At 36.6% G+C, this 20,326-nt stretch overlaps 2 protein-coding genes across 2 annotated transcripts; one reads left to right on the top strand and one right to left on the bottom strand.

The window, feature by feature from the left end:
* Positions 1-6,854: 6,854 nt before the first annotated feature.
* LOC138177679 (olfactory receptor 51A7-like) lies at positions 6,855-7,793 on the top strand. Its single transcript, XM_069108889.1, has one exon. The coding sequence runs from the start codon at positions 6,855-6,857 to the stop codon at positions 7,791-7,793; it is 939 nt and encodes a 312-aa protein (XP_068964990.1).
* A 7,293-nt stretch (positions 7,794-15,086) lies between these two features.
* OR51G2 (olfactory receptor family 51 subfamily G member 2) lies at positions 15,087-16,028 on the bottom strand. Its single transcript, XM_069108888.1, has one exon. It carries the CDS (start codon positions 16,026-16,028, stop codon positions 15,087-15,089), a length of 942 nt encoding a protein of 313 aa, XP_068964989.1.
* Between the last annotated feature and the right edge of the window lie 4,298 nt (positions 16,029-20,326).

Genomic DNA, 20,326 nt, shown 5'->3' with positions numbered 1-20,326 from the left:
ATCAGAAAAAAGAAGCTATAGGGGCAGAAGATAATTTATCATGTGAGAACTAGTTCAACAATGCATTAAGCTTAGAAAAAACTAATTTCTAATGACTAGAAAAATCTATGACATGGTAGACATGTAAGTAAGCTGAAGAAAATTTAAGGTGGGATTTCCTTGTGAGAAACCCAAATTATGTCTTAGTCATCACAACTCTGCTGTCTTGGTAGTCATAATAAAATTCCTTTTAAAAATTTTAGAATTTTTCCGAAATCGCATTTAAGTTCACTGGCTTAATATTTCCTGAATATTACCACTCCCACTTAGGAAATTGAACAAACAGTACATGACCCCAAATCAGAGATTGCTCAATACTGACCAATATTTTTTGAATTCTCAGGATACATTTGGACCCCAGTACTTGTCCTCCTGATTTCCAACTTTGAGGTGGAAATCATGAAATGAAAAATCTAGCTCACATTTCCAGTTTTGCCTCCTAACTTGCTTTGTAACTTTGGTGCACTCAGCATCCCTGGACTTCTGGTTTTACTTTTGTAAAGGGTAGAAATGAGAAACTAGTGTCTGAAAATAATTTGCTTCGCCCAGAGATGGTTGAGGGACCTAGGTAGAAAGAGTGCAGATAAGATGTTTTCTTATATAAAAAATAAAATCACACAAATATATAGTTATAGATTTTACCTTTATGTAGATTATTAAATCTTCTTGAAGATTGTTCACCTATAATAGATCAACTCCCTAAGAATGTTCATAGAATGACTACTTAATTCTAGGCATAGACAAACACCTATAAATGAACCAAGACTAAACCCAATACTTTATTTAAAGTCATTTTAATCTTTTCTATGACCCTACAAAGAAAATACCTAACTTAAACTAAACTAAATTCTGAGTTGTTCATCTAAAAAAAGAGATTAACATTCCTTATTACTTTGATTGTAGACTGACTTTTATCTCTAGTACTAAGTCTCAGCACTGAATTCCAGTGACAAACAAGGAGGAAGACATAAAAAGACAATGATTAGTTGGGAAGGGAATAACCTGCAGGGGAAAGGCAATGGAATGGAGATTCTGGTCCAGAAGGAAGAATATTTGGCAGCAGAAATTGAAATAGACAGCAGAGTGGATGTGAGTGAGACTCAGAACTGCAGTGGAGGGCAGGTGGAAAGAAGATGAATGCCAGAGGACTTGGATCTTAGATAAAGGACGGTATTTCATTTTCTGAACTTTCATCTATTGCTCCTTTTGGAAACCATTATATTCTTCAGAGAGGTTTCTCTTGTGTCAAAAATGAACTTTTGACAAGTCATCCTCTTGAATTGTCAGAAAAAAATTTTCCAGATCAATCAACATAGATTGAATTTTTCCACACTGAGAAGTGTTCAAGGCCTATACACTCCCCTGAAGTTACAGATTCAATTCAAGGCAGTGAAACAGGTCCAGCGTCTTCTATTTCTTCAGAGCTTGAACCTCTCCCTGGACATTTTGAGGGGTAATGATGAGAGTATTGGATTTGAAAGTATTCTTAATGATCCATCACAAAGTGAAATAATGTGAGAACCATACATAATGGTGGAATGCAAACTTGTTTACTGTAAGAGAAATATGTTGCTAATGAAAATGGAGAAACAGCATTCTGTTTATAATTGTCTTTTTACTATGATTTGATGTGTGTAACATTAAAAGTACTGATATTTACATAACTGTTCTTATGGCTAATATGTCCTGTCAGTAATTTGAATTTGTTTGGATTGTACTATGTTGTACAATTATGCAAACATATTATTTTGAGGAGTTGAATATTTCAAAGTGAGGCAAAAAGAAAAAAAAACTGAACCACAGTTCTTAAATATGAAGAACAAATTCTTGTTGTATATTTAGATGCTTCATCATAAAAGCATATAATGGGTGTTCTAATTATTCTCACTTTCATATATCCTCTTTTTGCATTGACATCCAACTGGTCCAAACATAGGCCACACCCTTAAAATAAAATCTCTTGAGGAAAAAAAATTCCTTTTTGGAGACAATGCCCTCCCTTTCCATAACTTTAACAGCCTCTGCTTACCAAGGGAAGAGACCAACACCATTCTCCTCTTTTCTTGTATGACATAATTGCCAAATCCAAGGCTAATCTGAGCAGAATTCCAGTTCCTGTTCGAATTAATACTTAAGTTTAAAAAGTTAAAATATTTTTTAATTTAAAGTTAAAATAAAAACTTAAGTTTTTAATAAAGTTAAAATAAAAACAAAATATTTTCACTAGCTTTTACCGTATTAGCACAATATATGAAAGCAGGCAGGGCTTTTTGGTTGCAAGTCATCCACAATTGCTGGCCATGCTAGAAGAGAGATGATTTAAGGTTTACTTTATTCTTTTAAATGTTTTGCTCTAGTGATGGCAATTACCACGCCTGGCCAGTAGAGGGTACTGACTATTCACTTTACTGTCAAAAGAAAACGAAAGGAATGGGTTTCATTATCCTTGTAGCAAGCAAGTTTTGTAACAAATTAAGTCCAGGGAAACAGATTTTTATGCATTAAAATAAACCTATTAACAGTATGCATTAAGCAATCTAATTTTTAATTGGAGTGAAGATTAGGGACTTTCCAAATTGGGAGTGGGAAAGCAAAAAGGTCTTTGAAATCATCAAAAGAGATGTCACACTCACCCACACATCTAGTCCAGGTGTGGGCACCTGGTGGCCTCTGGGTCACATGCAGCCTTCTCGGTCCTTGGGTGCAGCCTTTTGACTGGATCCAGGTTTTACAGAACAAAATCTTTTACTAAGGGGATTTGTTATATGAAGTTTGGAATCAATTGGTGTGGGGAGGGTCACACTTGACAACCCGGAGGCTGCATGTGACCTGGAGGCTAAGGTTTCCCTACCCCTGGATTAGGTCAAAGGAATGCAGGAATACAGACTAGACAAGTATCAAATTTCAGATAACATATGGATTGCTTGAGATATAATTGTGAGAAAAGTCCTTGTATCAGTCTTTGGATTTGACTGAGTTTCTGGTAACCTAGGTCCTAAGTCTCTAAGCAACAGGTAGAGGTACTCTAGCTTCCCAGCCACTCAGGGGTAGGTCCAAACTATGAAATAAAGTTTCTCACAATTTCCATCCTAAGTTTTCTCACAGGACAGAATTTGGACTACACCAATAATTAAATAGAAAGGGAACTGCCAGAATTGAGTTGCAAGATGGAGTAATCAATTCCCACATTATTAAACATGTCTGTGAGCTTCAGTCTAGGACTTCCCTTTGTCTTTCTGTTTTGCTTTTGCAAGTTTCATCCAGATTCCAGATATTTTACAAAAAAATAAATTGTATTATATGCTTAAAATCTGGGAAAACAGGAAAATCCACAATAAAAATATTCCTAATCACCTGCAAAGAAAAAAAAGAAGGAAGAACACTTTATTCTGAATTGAAGGATTGGATTGGAAATCTGATTTTCTTGCTTGCTAGCTCTATGACTTGGGCAAAATTATTTAAACTTTATACATGTTTCCCCTTTATCTGCCCACTTCACAACATTGTTGGCAATATCAGGTGAGCTGATATATGAAACAAGATTTAGAAAATATAAAGTGATAAAGAAATGTGAGTTATTGTGGAAAAGGCAGTTGATGAGGATAGGAGAGTAGAGACAAATGATTATATAGAAGTGCCTGATGATTTATTACTTAACAGAGGACATGTTCATCTGTGCAGAAACTCAAGAGTAAATAACAGGATTGCTTATGTTCAATTTTGGCTTAAAGAATTTCAAAGGTGCTCAAGAAATGATACAGTCTGCTGCTGATTTCACCTTAATTAATTGGTGAAAGTAGAAAGATACTGACATTACATCCACAAGAATTGGTCACACATATGACCTGGGCAGGTCAATTATTCTCATTTTACTCATCTGTCATGTGGAGATGATAACTTTCAAATTCTCTATTTCAAAAGGCTCTTTCTTTCATCTCCCTTGTTTTTGGCTGCTAATATTCTCTTTTTAATGTATTTTATTTTTAATTTATGGACTAAAACAAGCATTTCCATAACATAGAATAATTAAAAAATGATTACACATGAAACTACAAAACTACTATTTAAAACTTTCTATTCCTTTTTAATATACAACACATTTATCATGTGTATTTCTTTTTTCAAAGTAATTATTTATTCTCTAGTAATACATTCTTTCATTTATTTGCAAGTTTATTTCAAGATTAAAAGGAGATAATACATATAAGGCATTGTATAATGTATGAATTTTCATCATCTCCTTCCTCATCATCCTCCTTATCAATTCTAGCACCAACATCATCACCTTTGACACTCCTTAACATGCTGCATATGCCCTTGATTAATTGAATTTTGATAAATAGTTAAATAAACAAATGAATGAATCAAATACAGAATTGTAGCTACCCTTCAGGGCCAGATGTATATAATCACAAAACATGAAGCATTACTCTCTAAAGATTTGAACATCCTTATTCATCCCTTGTCTACCATGCTCAGCTATAAGAATGGTAAATCTGTTCCCCTAAGACCTAACTCAGCCCAGGGATTTCTCTATGGCAAAACTCCATGTTTACACATAGACTGAGGAGATTTCTACCATTCTCCAGAGAACTTCTGGGAGTGATGTGGAGGGGGAGGGGTGAGAACTTTGTAGATGGAGATAAGCCACAGTTAGCAATCTGTTAGACACAGAGGCCTGAACAGCCTCCCTCTTGAGCCCATGTACAATTCTCTCCTACATAGAAGCCTAGATCCTGGTAAGTTGCAAATGTTCCAATGAGCTACCCTAGGAATTCTTAAGCAGGGGAGAATAGGAATAAGAGGTGGGGGTGGAGAGGGGAGTCTGAGATGTCAGGCATAATCCTGAGTACCTGAATGCCCAGGAAGCAGCCCAAGTATGTATTTGTATAAATCTGGGTTAGTCTATATAAGTATTACAAAGTGTTTTCATGCCTAAATACATCAATATATTTGTTTATGCTTGCATTAATGCATACGTACGAGTGAATGTGTTTGTATATAAATCCATTTATGTACTTGTATATATAACTGGGTATTAACATATAAGCCTGAGTATTAATATTAAGGTAAACATCAGACAGAAGGACCTTTCACCTCTGGGCCTCTGAGTTTGTGTGTGTGTGTGTGTGTGCTTGTGAGTCTCTGAGGTGTTTTTTCTATGTATGTGTAGGAGGCAGTATATGTGTACTCAGATATATGAATAAATCCTGGAATGAATGAGGAAGGAAGTGTTGGAAGAAGTGATTGAAGTTGAGTAGAGCCCTGATTCAGAGTCAAAGACAGAAGGAGAATATATTCCATTCAGTGACCATGTAGGTTTTGATGAAGCTTTTCTCTTAAAATTCTCAGGGTCCCAGACTTAGAGACTGAGAGGTGGCATATACTTTTCTGACAAGATGGAGCAGAAAAAAGGGTACTGATGGAGAAATCCCAACCCAGAATTCATGAAATTATCCAGGCACAAACTTGTTTTGTTCTTATACACCTTTTTGAGGAGCATTTTTTTTAAATTTTCTCCATACCATGGAATGTATGGGACCTTTAATAAGTCCCATTGCTGAGCAGCAGAGAGATAGTGGGGCATTTTAGGGTAAAGAACCTGGTACTTAGATTTCTGGAATCAACATATAATACTCATTCTGTATTCTGCCTCCATCAGGCCAGATCTAGAGTATTGAGTTCAATTGTGAGGGGGCGGGGTTAGCTTGATGTAGGGGAAAATGTCCTGGGTCAGGAAGTTCTGAGTTCAAATCTTGGATGCTTTACTAGCTGTATGAACCTTGGAAAGTCACTTAACCTCATTCTAACCTCAGTTTCCTCATCTGTAAAATAAGGAAATAAGAATAATAAGAGCACCTATGTCCCCGGGTTATTGCAAGGATCAGATGAGAGAATATTTATAAAATTCTTGGCAAATCTTAAATTACTATATACATCTTATCAATTACTAATATTAACAAAATTTGAGCTATAAAAAAAGCAGAATTTCTCAAGAGTTCACTCATCTGTAATCAACCATGGCTTTCTATTTAGGGGCATAGAATACCAAAGTTTGGAATGAATGAATTTCGGAAGTCATTCAATTCAATACCAACAAATTTAGAAATTCTTTCCATAACATAATCAATAGATATTTATTAAGCTTCTATTTGAACAACTCTATTGAAAATGGGAAGTTTGGGGAGACTAGGTGGTGCAGTGAGTAAAACGGCTGCCCCAGAGTCAGGAGGACCTGAGTTCAGTTCCAGCCTTAGATACTTAATACCCACACCAAAAAACTAGCCATGAAACCTAGGGCAAATTACTTAACCCCAATTGCCCTCCAAAAAAGGCCAAAAAAATGGGAAGTTCACTCCCATTTTCCCATTTTCTCTGTCTCTGTCTGTTTATATCTGTCTCACCGTGTCTGTCTCTGTCTCTCTCTCCCTCTAATTCTCTCTCCTTTCCCACCTCGTTCCCTACTCATCTTTCTCCCCTTGCCCACCTTTCTCTCTCCTTTTTCCCCTCAGTTGAAGGGTTCTTTAATTTTTTTGTGTGTATGTCATAGACCCTTTTCGAATTATGGTGAAGTTTAAACACTCCTCATCATAATGATTTTAAATGCATAAATTATGTGTATGTAAAATTATATAATTATATGATTATATATGTGTGTGCATGTATAATTATATTAAAAATGAAACCAATTACATTGAAATACAGTTATCAAGATGTAAATGATACTGGTACTCTATATAGCCAAAAGATGCACAGAACAAATGTCCATTCATGTCATTTTAGATCTGGGAACAGAATTTATCCTGCTTCTCATCATGCCAGACTTCAATATCTCTGAGGTTAAGCTCTTTTTCTTAATTGGGATTCCAGGGTTGGAACACACTCACATTTGGATTTCTATACCCATCTGCCTCATGTATTTGATTGCTATCCTAGGCAATTGTACCATTTTGCTTGTGATCAAGACAGAAATTTCCCTTCATGAGCCTATGTACTATTTCCTTACCATGTTGGCCATCTCTGACCTGGGCCTTTCCCTCTCCTCCTTACCCACTATGCTGAGAATATTCTTGTTCAATGCACCAGGAATATCCCCTAATGCCTGCTTTGCTCAAGAGTTCTTCATCCATGGCTTCACTGTTATGGAATCATCTGTGCTTCTGATCATGTCCTTTGATCGTTTTATAGCCATTCACAACCCCCTGAGATACAACTCTATCTTAACTACTGCTAGAATTTCCAAAATGGGGCTGGCCATGGCCATCAGGAGCTTCCTTTTAGTGCTCCCATTTCCTTTGACTCTAAAGAGGCTGAGCTATTGTCACAAAAACCTACTATCCCACTCCTACTGTCTCCATCAGGACGTCATGAAGCTGGCATGCTCTGACAACAGGGTCAATGTTATTTATGGCTTCTTTGTTGCACTCTGTACCATGATGGACCTGGCATGCATTTTTTTGTCCTATTTGCTAATCCTAAAGACAGTTCTTGGCATTGCTTCTCTCTCAGAGAGACTCAAGGCCTTCAATACCTGTGTCTCTCATATATGTGCTGTGCTCATCTTCTATGTGCCCATCATCACCCTAGCAGCCATGCACCGCTTTGCCAAGCACAGATCTCCTCTCATAGTGATCCTCATTGCCAACATCTTCCTGCTGGTGCCACCACTGATGAACCCCATTGTTTACTGTGTGAAGACTCGGCAGATCCGGGAAAAGATCCTAAGTAAACTGTTTTCCATATGTGGACAATGAAGGCTCAATTGATATTTCCCTTACTTTGATAAACATTTACAAAACATTGACTATATAGCACTGGAAAATTATTAATCTTAGAGTAAACGCTGTTCCAGATATCAGGCATCTGCTAGTCTAGTAGGGTAATATTCATTATATGTAAATAAATATAATACATGATGCTACATAGTAAGTGTCTAAGACAGATGCTAAGAAATTGTCATGAGATAAAAGGGGAACAGGTAATTTCTGACTGGTGAAAATTGAGGAAATCAAACTGATTCTATTCTGTAATGATTTTATTTCATATCACTACCAATATTTTATGTAACTACCTGTCATGTTTCATTTGTCTTTGAGTTAAGTTTGAAAATTTAGCTTTCCCATAAATTACTCATTGTCTCTGAGTTAAGTTTAGATGTTTAGTTCTCCTGCTAATCACTATTCTGTTATTCTGGAAATCTGTTATCCTTGAATGATGCAGATGCATGCAGGGAGTCTTATCTGTTATCTCTGTAACACTGACTATCCTTAAAGAAAGTCTACTCTGTTTAGTTCTGAGTGCTGTGATGATAACCTGCTATGAAGGTAGCTATCCCCATGAGTTGTCCAGAGTACCAAGCAGTTAGTTTGTAACTATCCCTAAATTCCAAATTTCCAAACAATCATATTGTTCCTGAAATCTATGATGCTTCTGACTTTGTAAACAATTATATTGTTTTCCTTATCTGTGATGCTGCCTTCTAGGTTGTGAATGCTCCTTTTTTGTCCATAATAATGACCTGTCAGTCCTCATTCATGATTTTAGTTATCTGAGGTGGCTGAGACTCTGTTTATTGACAAATTTGTTCTTTGCTAATAAATTGTACTTAGAGCTCTGTGCCTCAGGTTACTTAATTTCAATTGTGACACTGGGTTGATCAAAAGCTTCATGAAAGAAGTGGTATTATAACAAGGCATAAAAATATGGGTATGAAAGTGGAAAGGGGGCAGCTAGATGGTGCAGTGAATAGAGCATTGGCCCTGGAGTCAGGAGGACTTGAGTTCAAATCCTGCCTCAGATATTTAACACTTACTAGCCGTGTGACCTTGCACAAGTGACTTAACTCCAATTGCCCTGCCTTCCCCCCTCCATAAAACAAACAAAAAAAGTGTAAAGGTCAAGGACATAGGAATAAAATTCCACTTAAGTGAGCAAAGATATGGAAGCAGAAAAATACTGACTGTTTGGGGAAAACAAAGCATATGTTTAGAAGCGGGAGGCATCTTTGAGGTTATTCCCATTGCAAACCCTAGTAAGCTCACTCAATTTCCTCATATATGAAATGAAGATACTAATAGAAGCTACTTTATAGGGACAGGATTATTTTTGGGGAGGATTAAATGAGACAATATTTACAAATTACTTTGTAAACTTTAAAGTTGTATATAAACATTAGTTTTTATTATATGCATATGTGTATGTTTTGGGAGTGTATACATGTATGTATATACACAAATACACATATTTCAACAGTTTTTTTTAACCTTGGGTAACAGGAGATTCCTAATGAATATGCTTGAATATATTTATTCCTAAAAAATAAAAATAGTGAAACTGTGACAGGTAACTGGTTGTAAAATATAGTCTTTATAGTGCTGCCAGAGATATACCCATAAATATCTTATTCTTTCTCTGCTTTATAATGTTAGAAAAATTAGGGGGATATTCAACTAATTAACTAGACAAGGTTGTGTTATAATTTGGCGTGATGTTTTCAGCAGTGTTGTCAGATATCTTCAATGGGGATAAAATAACATCAAATTCGGCTATCACACTGATGGTAAGTTATTTAACTTGAAATAGGCTGCAAGCCAAGACTAAAGTGGAGGGAGGATTGGTATGTGATTTTTTGGTATGTGAAAGATGATTGTGTACTCAATGCAGCCTTTGAGTCTCTCTCTCACACACACCCCCCCAACACACACACACACATTTTCCACCAGAGGGTGCTCCAACTATGCATGTGTAAACTCCCTCCTCACAAACATCTAAGTTCTATTTAGACAGTAACACTAGCCCGGGTACTAAGTAGCTCTAGTGTTATGTCATGGAAATTTATTCCAAATTATTAAAAATAAGAAAATCTCCCATCACTGATTTTGACCTTCCATCCTTATTTTGGGTTTTCTCTTTCTTATTCAGAAGTGACAAATCTTAGGATTCAGATCTTTCATTAATTCACTCAAATGATCATAACTTTATTTACTTATTTGTTTAATCTGTCTATCTCTCCATCCATCCATCCATCCATCCATCCATCCATCCATCCATCCATCTATCTATTATCTATCTATCTGTCTTTCTATCTTCTTTCTTTCCTTCCTTCCTTGCCTCCTCTCCTTCCTTCCTTCCTTCCTTCCTTCCTTCCTTCCTTCCTTCCTTCCTTCCTTCCTTCCTTCCTTCCTTCCTTCCTTCCTTCCTTCCTTCCTTTCCTTTCCTTTCCTTTCCTTTCCTTTCCTTTCCTTTCTTTTTTTCTTTCTATCTACCCTCCCTGGTTTGTCCTTTATGTCTGTGATTGACTAAAAAATCATTAGTTAAAAAGAAAACCATAGGGGCAGCCAGGTGGCACAGCGAGTAAGAGCATCGGCTCCAGTGTCAGAACGACCTGGAGATCGAATCCCGGGCTCAGACACTTAGCACCCACCCAGAAACACCTGGCCGTGTAACCTTGAGCAAGTTACTTAACCCCAATTGCTTAAAAAAAAACCATAACATTGCAGAAGAGTCAAATTTTAATGAAGCTTTCAAAGAGCACACTGTGGTAAAAGCACTTCACCTTGTAAACTCCCCTCCCCCTAAAACTGCTCCTAGTCAGTAGATGTAGGAAAGAATAGCAAGAGAGATCATAGGTTTTTGTTTTGGTTTTGGACTTCATAGTAACTCTCCATGGAGTTAAATAAATAATAGGAAATTAGAATTCACCTGCGCTTCCAATATGGTGTCACTCTTCTCTATGACCAGTAGCTCATGGCAGCTGCCAGTGTAGTTCCATCCACTATGATTTCCCAGGCAACTGTCACACTTTTCCCATAACTATTCCTATTTCTCTACTCTTTTATTCTTCTCTATTCTTTTTTTTCCTTCTATTTCATTCTTTTGTCTTCTTGTTTCCACCAGTATTTCTGAAACTATGTCAAATAAATAAAAGGAACAAGCAACTTCTTGCTCTACTATATATTTATTTGGAATCTATTAACTTCATGATGACATGCTTTCATGTGTTCTGGATAATAGACAATGCTCTTATGCTTTCCTAGTAACCAACTGGATGTGTGCTTACTTCCACACTTTTTTGGCATGATATTTTCAGCAATGTTGCCAGATATCTTCAATGGGAATAAAATAGCATCAAAATCAGCTACCCACTTAACCTTAATTGCCCTCCAAAAAAACCTCAAATTGAACTGCCAAGCATTAAAACTCTACTGCAGAGAGCACAACACTGAGGGGCTGGCCATGTTGTTGAAATGACAAACCTAAATTTGCCTAAAAGACCATTTTACTGAGATGCACACAAGGCAAGCACTGACATGGAAGTCAGAAGAAATGATACAAGGATACCATCAAGGTGTCTCTTAAGAACTTTGGAATTGATTGGGAGACATGGGAGACACTGGCCCAGGACCACTCTGCATGGCATACACACAAGACAGAAGGTGTTGTGTTCTATGAGCTGCAGAATTTTGGGCACTCAAAAAAGGTCCAGATGTACACTTTTAGAGACAGCTCCATTCCAAATGACCAACCTATGGTATAGCCTTGCAAGTTCATACTGGTCTGATAAGCATTAGTCAGACACATTGTAATAGTTGTGCCATTGGGTATATACATAACATAGTGATGTCATTTTGATCCTCTCCTAGAACAAAGGACAATAACAAAATTTAGAATCTCCTTGAACTCCTCCCTTACATAAGAACCAAGCTTGTGGTATTCGCATATCATTTTTTTTTTGCCTTTTTGTAGGGCAATTGGGGTTAAGTAGCTTGCCCAAGGTTACACTGCTAATTTTGTGTGTGTGTGTGCATGTGTGTGTGTGTGTGTGTGTGTGTGTGTGTGTGTGTGTTAAGTGTCTGAGGCTGGAACTGAACTCGGGTCCTCCTGACTCCAGTACCAGCACTTTACTCACTGCACCACCTAGCTGCCCCTATTTTTATCATTTTTAATGATCTTTTTATGCCTAGGCTTTTTTAAATTATAGCTTGGTGTTTTGCATGTGGTTTTCTAAATTTAGGTATCATAAATACAAATCCAGAAGTGACCTTGGAGACAATATACTCTAACCCCTTCATACTACAGATGAGGAAAAGAGACCTACAAATGTTAAGTAACTTACCTAAGGTCACACAGTAATAAATAAATCAAGAATCAAACCCCAGTCCTCTGACACCCAATCTAATACTTGTTCCTCTGTACCACACTGCCTGAATATTGTTATCTTTGATATAGGTACACTCATTGTTTCCTGATACTAAAAAATCTTTGCATGACATTGATAAATCCAATTTTATCAAAGTGAATATTTCTTTTTGCCATATTGCTATTGTTTGTTTTGGACAGATTTCTGTTTAAAACTTTTAAATCGATAGTCATTAATGTTATTAACATTTTTCTTTGTTCTTCCCTTATTTAGCTTTTAGGGATATATTTATCTTATTAAAAGAGTTTTGCAAACTCTTTTCTTTCTTTTAAAATAATTAGGTATTATCAGTTTTTCAGTTTGATAGAATTCATGTAACTATAAGTGCACCTACACCATGGACACTTCGTAGTTCCTTAGACCTAACTTAATTTCTTTTTCTTACATTCACTAGTTTAAAACCTCTATTTCATATTCTGTTAATTTATATATCTTTTATGTTTCTAGTTGTTTCTCCATTACTTTTTCACTCAGTTTTGGTGGAAATGACTATACATAGTGCCTTTTTATAATTCTTGATATTTCTTCTCTCTATTGGTTAAGGTTTTCTTTTATCTGTATATGAGGAAAGGGTGACAGATCTCACTTTAATCAATCTTAATCAGGTTAACAAAAGATTTTTCATTTTAATTAGTCTTTATAAAAAGTAAACTTGTGATTTTATCAGTTGTATAATTTCATTATCTTTTAATGAATCTATTCAATAGAGATAGATAGATAGATAGATAGATAGATAGATAGATAGATAGATATGGACATACACATATATACATATACATAAAAACATGTTCATTGGATCATGTGTCTCCAAAGTCTGGGTGAAGTTCTAAATCTTTAGGGGGTCACCATATATATGCACATTTATGTGTATGCATATAAACACCTTGTATATATATATGCATGCTATCTGTAAATATATGTCTATATGTAATTACATATTTTATATAAAATATATAGAATCACATAGACATCTTAAACTCAAAGTGACCAAAAAGAAATTTATTATTTCTTCCTCTTCAAATTAACTGCCCTTCCTAACTTCCCTTTAAAAAAAGTCTTTATTAATCTGTTTGTTTTCCTTTTTGTTTACAAGATTCAATTCCACAATTCCTTGAGTTTCAAATTTTCTCCCCCTCGCTCCCCTCCTCCCACATAGTGGCATACAATCAAGTATAGGATCTGCAAATACTTTTACATTAGACATTAGTCAGGTTATAAAGAAGGATTGTATCAGATGCAATGAACAATGGAAAAGAGGAAAGAAAACCAAACAAGAAAAAGACAGAGAGCAGGTAGTTTGCTTCAATCTGCATTCTAACTTCCCTTTTTATGTCAAGAATACATATTTTCGAAGATTTTCCTCAGTAGAAAACAGGTCAGGGATGAAAGACCAGGGAATAAAATATCCTTAGTTCATGAATATATCAAATATCACAGATGGGTTACCCAGATATTAGGAGATATCTTCTATTTCTGTCTTAAGGAAAAGCTAACCTGAAGATACAAAACATATGCATGTTGTGCAGTTGGTATATAAATACATGTCTTATATATTTGCACATGTATACATATAATCACTATGCAGAACATTCCAAAAACCTTAGAACAGTTTAAACCTTAGTGTCTTAGGATAGAATTTGGGGATACACTGTATATATTTTACATATTGAGAGTTATGTTTTTAATTATTCATCATATGACACTTTTAGAGGGCTTTTCAAACATTACAATAATTATCATTTACCTAGCACTTGTCACACACTTTTTCCTTTAATCCTCAACACAATATTGAGGGGGAGGTACTATAGGAAGTATTGTTCCCTTTTACAGAATAGGAAATTAAATCTGAGAAACGTTAAAGGACTTGCCCATTTTCATGAAGATAGCAAGTGTCAGAAGCAGGATTTGTATAAGTATTTGCTTTAATCTATGTCAGGCCCATTGTCTCATATATCATAATGCTACATATTTCATCTTCATGTTGGAAACAGATACTCCAATGATAGTAAAGTGGCTAGATGGCTGTACATGAAGTTAGGGAGATGTAAATCCAAGTCATCCTCTCTGACCCTTAGATTCTGTGAGTAAATGATTTTACCTCTCTGGGCCTCATTTTCCTCATATGTAAAATGGAGATGGTTATAGGTATAGGGCTTCTATCACAATGTTGTTGGGTATTTCTTAATTCAAATTACATAATCTATGCAAAGTACTTGTTATATTGAAAGTACTACAGGAACATATTGAATGATTATTTGTTTCTTTCCCATAACTGTGGGTACTCTTTCAAAGGTATAGGGGATACCCTTCCTCACCTGTGCAATTCTTCTTCATGTCCTTCCATGAATAAGTCTTGTTGTTGCTATTATTATAATTTTCACTGTCACTTTCATTGTATAAAATTAACAATCTCAAAGTATACCTAGATGTAGGACACACCCACAAAAATGTTTTAAATTATAGAAAAGGAAATATATTAATTATGATTCAAGAAGGGCTCATAGGGGCAACTAAGTGATGCAGTGAATAGAGCACCAGCCTTGGAGTCAGGAGGATCTGAGTTCAAATCTGGCCTCAGACACTTAACACGTACCAGCCGTGTGACCTTGGGAAAGTCATTTAACCCCAATTGTTCTGCCTTCAGATCCCTCCAAAACAAAACAAAAATGAAAAAAAAAGGAAGAGATCATTAATTACCATCATGTCAGCCAGACTGACTTGGTAACTGGGTCATCTTTTTCCCTTATCCCTAAACCCCATTACTTTCATTCCCAAAGTCTCATGAATCAGAAAGGTTGAAATAGCACAGCCTATCTAGGGAAAAAACTGATTCCAGTCTTAGCCACTGCTAGCAATGGAGGACTTGGATAATTCGATCCCTAATCTGCTTGGTCTTCACACTGTAGACAATGGGGTTCATCAAGGGTGGGACCAGAAGGTAAACAAACCCCATGATCACCTGAATTAAGTGAGGGGCCTGCTTCCCAAATCGATGAATGACTGATAGACCTATCATGGGTGTGTAGAAGAGTAGTACTGCACAGATGTGGGAGACACATGTGTTGAGGGCCTTGAGGCGCTCAGTCTGGGAGGCAATGGCTAACACAGTGTGGAGAATGAACACATAGGAGAGAAGGATGAGCATGGAGTCCACACCCACAGTGGAGACGATAACAAACATGCCATAGATGCTGTTGGCAGTAATGTCAGCACATGCCAGCTTCATGACCTCCTGATGCAGGCAGTAGGAGTGGGTGAGAACTCGGGAACCACAATAGGGGAAGCGTTTGAGCATGAAAGGAAGTGGGAAGATGAGTGCCACACTCCGCCCTAAGGACCCCAGCCCAATTCTGCTGACAACTCTGTTGGTAAGAGTGGAGGCATATCTCAGAGGACGGCAGATGGCAATCAGGCGATCAAATGCCATGGAAAGTAGCACTGAGGACTCCAGGAAAGACAGACAGTGGATGAAAAAGAGCTGAGCAAAGCAGGCATCGTGGTCAATCTCTCGAGCTCCAAATAAGAAGATACCAAGTACTGTGGGAAGTGTGCATATGGACAGGCCCAGGTCTGTCAATGCCAGCATAGAGAGGAAGAAATACATGGGCTGGTGGAGGGAAGATTCTGTCTTGATAATGAAGAGAATCATGCAGTTCCCCAGGATGGACAAAAGATACACAGAAAATAGAGGGATGGAGATCCAGGTGTGGATATGCTCCAGTCCAGGGAGGCCACTTAAGAGAAAGGTATGAGGCCTGAGAGTGCTGTTTTCAAAGGATTCCAGCATCATGTTGGATGGTGGGAGAAGGAAAGTTCAGATTCCCATTCTCTGTGCCAAACTGAATAGTCAGTGGGGTCAGGAGAAGCCTGGATAGGAATTAGATAGGTGAATTATACAGCATCACAGGACTTAGAGTTTGCGAGTAATCTTAAAAATAATCCAGTCCAATTTTATAATTTTTCAGATAAAGAAACTGAGGTCTAGAAGAGTTAAGAAATTTCTTTAGTGTCACACAGATAATATGTACAAGCCTCAAGATCAAAACCGAGTCTTCTGTTAATAGATTTGGACCTCATTCTACAATACAACATTGTCTTAATAAAGCTAACACTGGACATGTTCTCCAGAGGTTATCCAACCATCCCCACAACTGTAGATGAGACTTCATTTAATCCAAACCAATATTAGGGCTACATTTTTATTTTTCTCTGTATTCCTAGATTCCACATTTCTCTGTTATCATTTTCCTCATTGTAAATTTCTTGCTAGTATCTAGCCTTAGTTACTTCACTTATATCTATCAGTCTAAGGATGACTATATCACTCATTAAAAAAGGGCTTGTAATTAGAGCATGGTACTTGTGAGACAAATAATGTAGGTTTAATCCTAATATATACTTGACTACCCAGAGAAAAATCGTATTTTCCCATTAAAGACAAATCCTAACCCTGACAATAGATTGTGCCTTAATCAAGGGCATGGACTGAGCTCTAATTCTAGTCAAATAGTAAACCCTGATGCTGGTAAAGACTGAGTTCTAATCCTGCCTAAATATTGATTCCTTATCATGCAACATAATAATAATTTTTATTATCAGTGTAATACCTGCATTTATATAGCGCTTATTATGTGCCAGTCACTGTGCTGAGTGCTTTACAATTATTTATCTCTTTTAAATTTAATCACAACAACTGTCAGAGTTAAGTGCTGTTATTATCCCCATTTTACAGCTGAGGAAACTTAGGCGAACAGAGGTACAGTGACTTATCCGAGATCACACAGCTAATGTCTGATCCCAAATTAGAGCTTAAGTCATCCTGACTCCATGTCTTGGCACTTTCTCTGTTGGACCACTTCACTACCAAAGAATGACCCCTATCTTAGCCACATACTGACACTTAACCCTACCCAGATAGCTCATAAATATTTACCATTAGTGACAAGGGGAAGTGGACAAAAAATATTATACTTTTCACTGTAGGCTACTCTCATTGTTGGGGACAGAACTATAGAACACAGAATGTTTGAACTAGGAGGGAATATGGGATATAGAACAAAGCATACAAGAGCTAGATGACAATTTAAAACATAGAATGAAAAATCTAAAAGAAAGAACCTTGAAACATGGACCATGCAATGTTAAAATTGAAAAAAAGGCAAAACAAACAAACAAAAAGCCTTATGTATCAACCCCCTCATTTAACACATAGGGAAACCAGAGGATGTGAAATGACTTGTCCATGATGACAGAGGATGTGGCACAGGCCTCTGGATTCCCAGAACAATTCTCTATCCATTTCCCATAGGTGTTCCCTCTGGGTAGGATTCTTAGTTCACACTAAACTTTTTTTTATACTACTATAGGTACATACGCAGCTTTTTAACTTTCAAATACCTTCTTCCTCAATAATTACTTCTGTTAAGGACACAGTCATCTTTTACAGCCTCAGAGTCCTTGAAACTTTACTTTCACCTTCAAAGGGTTGCCAAGCTTTCTTTTCCTCTGACTTTTTCTGGCAGTTCACCAATCCCCCCAAACCTACCATACCAATATTCATTATATTCCTTTATATTGTTTCCTTCCCTGTTGCCTTCAAAAATTCCTGAGTCTCTTTCATTAAAAAATTTAACAACTTTCAATAGATACCACTTCTGACTATCAACCTATAACTATCCTCCTCTCAGTTAAATTCCCGGAAAAAAAAATACTTGTTACCTCTATTTTCTCTCTCAGATTCACTCCACAAATCTTTGTAGTCAGACTACTGACCCCATCATCTAGCTGAAATAGCTTTCTCTAAAGATGCCAACTATCTCTTTATTTCCATATGTAAAGGCTTTATATTTCCCTGAAGTAGACATCCATGTCACTTTTCAGTTCTTTCCTTACCATGCTTTCCACATTTCGGAAATTAGCCTTGTTATTCTCTAGCCAAAAGAACCCTGGACATGCCTTGGGAAAGTGGGCTTATATAAATGAACTGCTGCTTTGTGTTTTACATAATATGTACCCACGCCTCTCCTCAGTCATCTCAACTCCATCTTTCTCTTTCCCTCTTTTCTTCTTTCTTTCTCAGCTTCCTTCCTTCTTTCCCCCTTTTCTTCCTTCCTTCCTTCTTTCCTTCCTCCCTTCCTTCCCTCCCTCATTCCATCTTCCTTCCTTCCTTCCCTCCCTCCTTCCTTCCCTCCCTCTACCTTTCTTTCTTTCTTTCTTCCTTTCTTTCTTTCTTTCTTTCTTTCTTTCTTTCTTTCTTTCTTTCTTTCTTTCTTTCTTTCTTTCTTTCTTTCTTTCTTTCTTTCTTTCCTTCCTTCCTTCCTTCTTTCCTTCTTTCTTTCTTTCTATTTCTATTCCACTACTTTGTCCCTCAGAACTTTGAAGGTACTAGCTTCCTTCCAAACTCAGCTCAAGTATTAACTCCTACATAAGTTCTTACTCAATTACCTAGATACTAGTATTTCTATGGCCTCCAAATATTATTTTATATGCATGTAACATGTATTTTATAAAGACCCTTCCATGCACACTTTACCTTCCCAATAGAATGAAAACTCTTAATGTTTCTCTTTCTCTTTTTATCACAAGCACATAAACAATACTTGGTACCATAAATATTTAATAAATTCTTGCTGATGGATAGATTATCCAATAGACAGATGATATCAATTAAAACAATATGATTTTTGACTAAAGTTCTTCTGAAGTATTTGTTTGGCTCTCTCATTTTTTTAACCAGTAGTATATCAATGGTTAGCAAGAATCATCACCCATGACATACTGTGATCTGAAGAATAGTGAGGTGCACAGCACTATCAGATAAAAAACTAAAGTAGTTGAGATATCTTATAGAGAATGACCAACAGCATTCATCTGGGACAGAAAAATAATCTTGACTTCAGAGTGATTCCTAATAAAGCACCGAGTCAGCAATGATATGCAGTTCCTGTTTAAAAAAATGTGGAAAGAAGGCATATATGTCAACCAATTAGGAAAATTTGGATTTTTTTCTCACACCAGAGTCCCATGGTCTGAATTTCATGGCCTAAGATGATATTGAAGAGGTGCAAAGTCACAGAGAAATGATCTAGGCCGGGAAAGGACATCTAGAAGGAAATAAAAGAGAAAGGAGTTTAAAAAGTTTTAGATAAGCAGATGGGCACTGTTGAAAAATGTGGAGGTTTGTCTGGAAGTGTACTGCACAGATTGGTGGCCCTTCTTTGAGGCAGGTTCATTTTACCATTTTAATATCTTTTCTGGTTTTATGAATCTTAGTGTTCAAGATCCAATACAAGCTGATAATTATTTCACCAAAACTCACATACATTTAACTCATTATGAAGTCACAGAACAAAAAGACTTTTGTCAAACCATTTTTCAGTTATGTCTGACTCCCTATTTGTAGAAGAATCTACAAGAGGGAGTGTGGTATTAGGAGAAAGAGCACTAGGCTTAGAATTGGGAGATCTGGTCCCAGAACTCCGACTAATTCACCATGGGAGATCACTTTGCCCTCAGTTTCATAGTTTTTCACTTACCATATAGAAATAATAATACTTGCTCTAGCTCCCTCTTGTAGCCATAATAAGAATCCTATTTATCTTATCCTTTAGACATGATCTCTGAAGTTGATTCTAAATCTGAGATTTATATGATTCTATAAAAATCATAGAAGATAAAAGGACAAAAAAATCCCCATGAAACTTTTGGGAGGATGAAAGTTCTACTAGATGTCAGATTATAGGTTATGAAGTATTCCCTTCCTCATGCAGAGAGAGGCATGGGACAAATGATATTTGGATTAGAAGGAATTTTTGTGTTACACATTCCCTCTGACTGATTTTCTGGTCCTGAGCTTTCTTTTCGCAGCAAAGTTTGACCATGGTTGTGTCCTTGAATGAAAGGACTCTGTTGAACACTGTCATCTTTTTGGTATCCCTCTGAAACTACCCATTTGACTTTTGCTGTCATTATGGTTCAGTTATTTTTCAGTCATGTCTGGCTTCTCATGACCATATTTAGGGTTTTCTTGGCAAAGGCACTAGAGTGGTTTGTCATTTCCTTCTCTAGCTAATTTTACATATTAGGAAA

Source organism: Petaurus breviceps, unplaced genomic scaffold, assembly GCF_028583685.1.
Source record: "Petaurus breviceps papuanus isolate PSGF00001 unplaced genomic scaffold, PetGlider_PUasm1.0 90444, whole genome shotgun sequence".
Lineage (NCBI taxonomy): Eukaryota > Metazoa > Chordata > Mammalia > Diprotodontia > Petauridae > Petaurus > Petaurus breviceps.
Note: the sequence above shows the minus strand (reverse complement) of the source record. Positions and strands in the feature narration are given on the sequence as shown.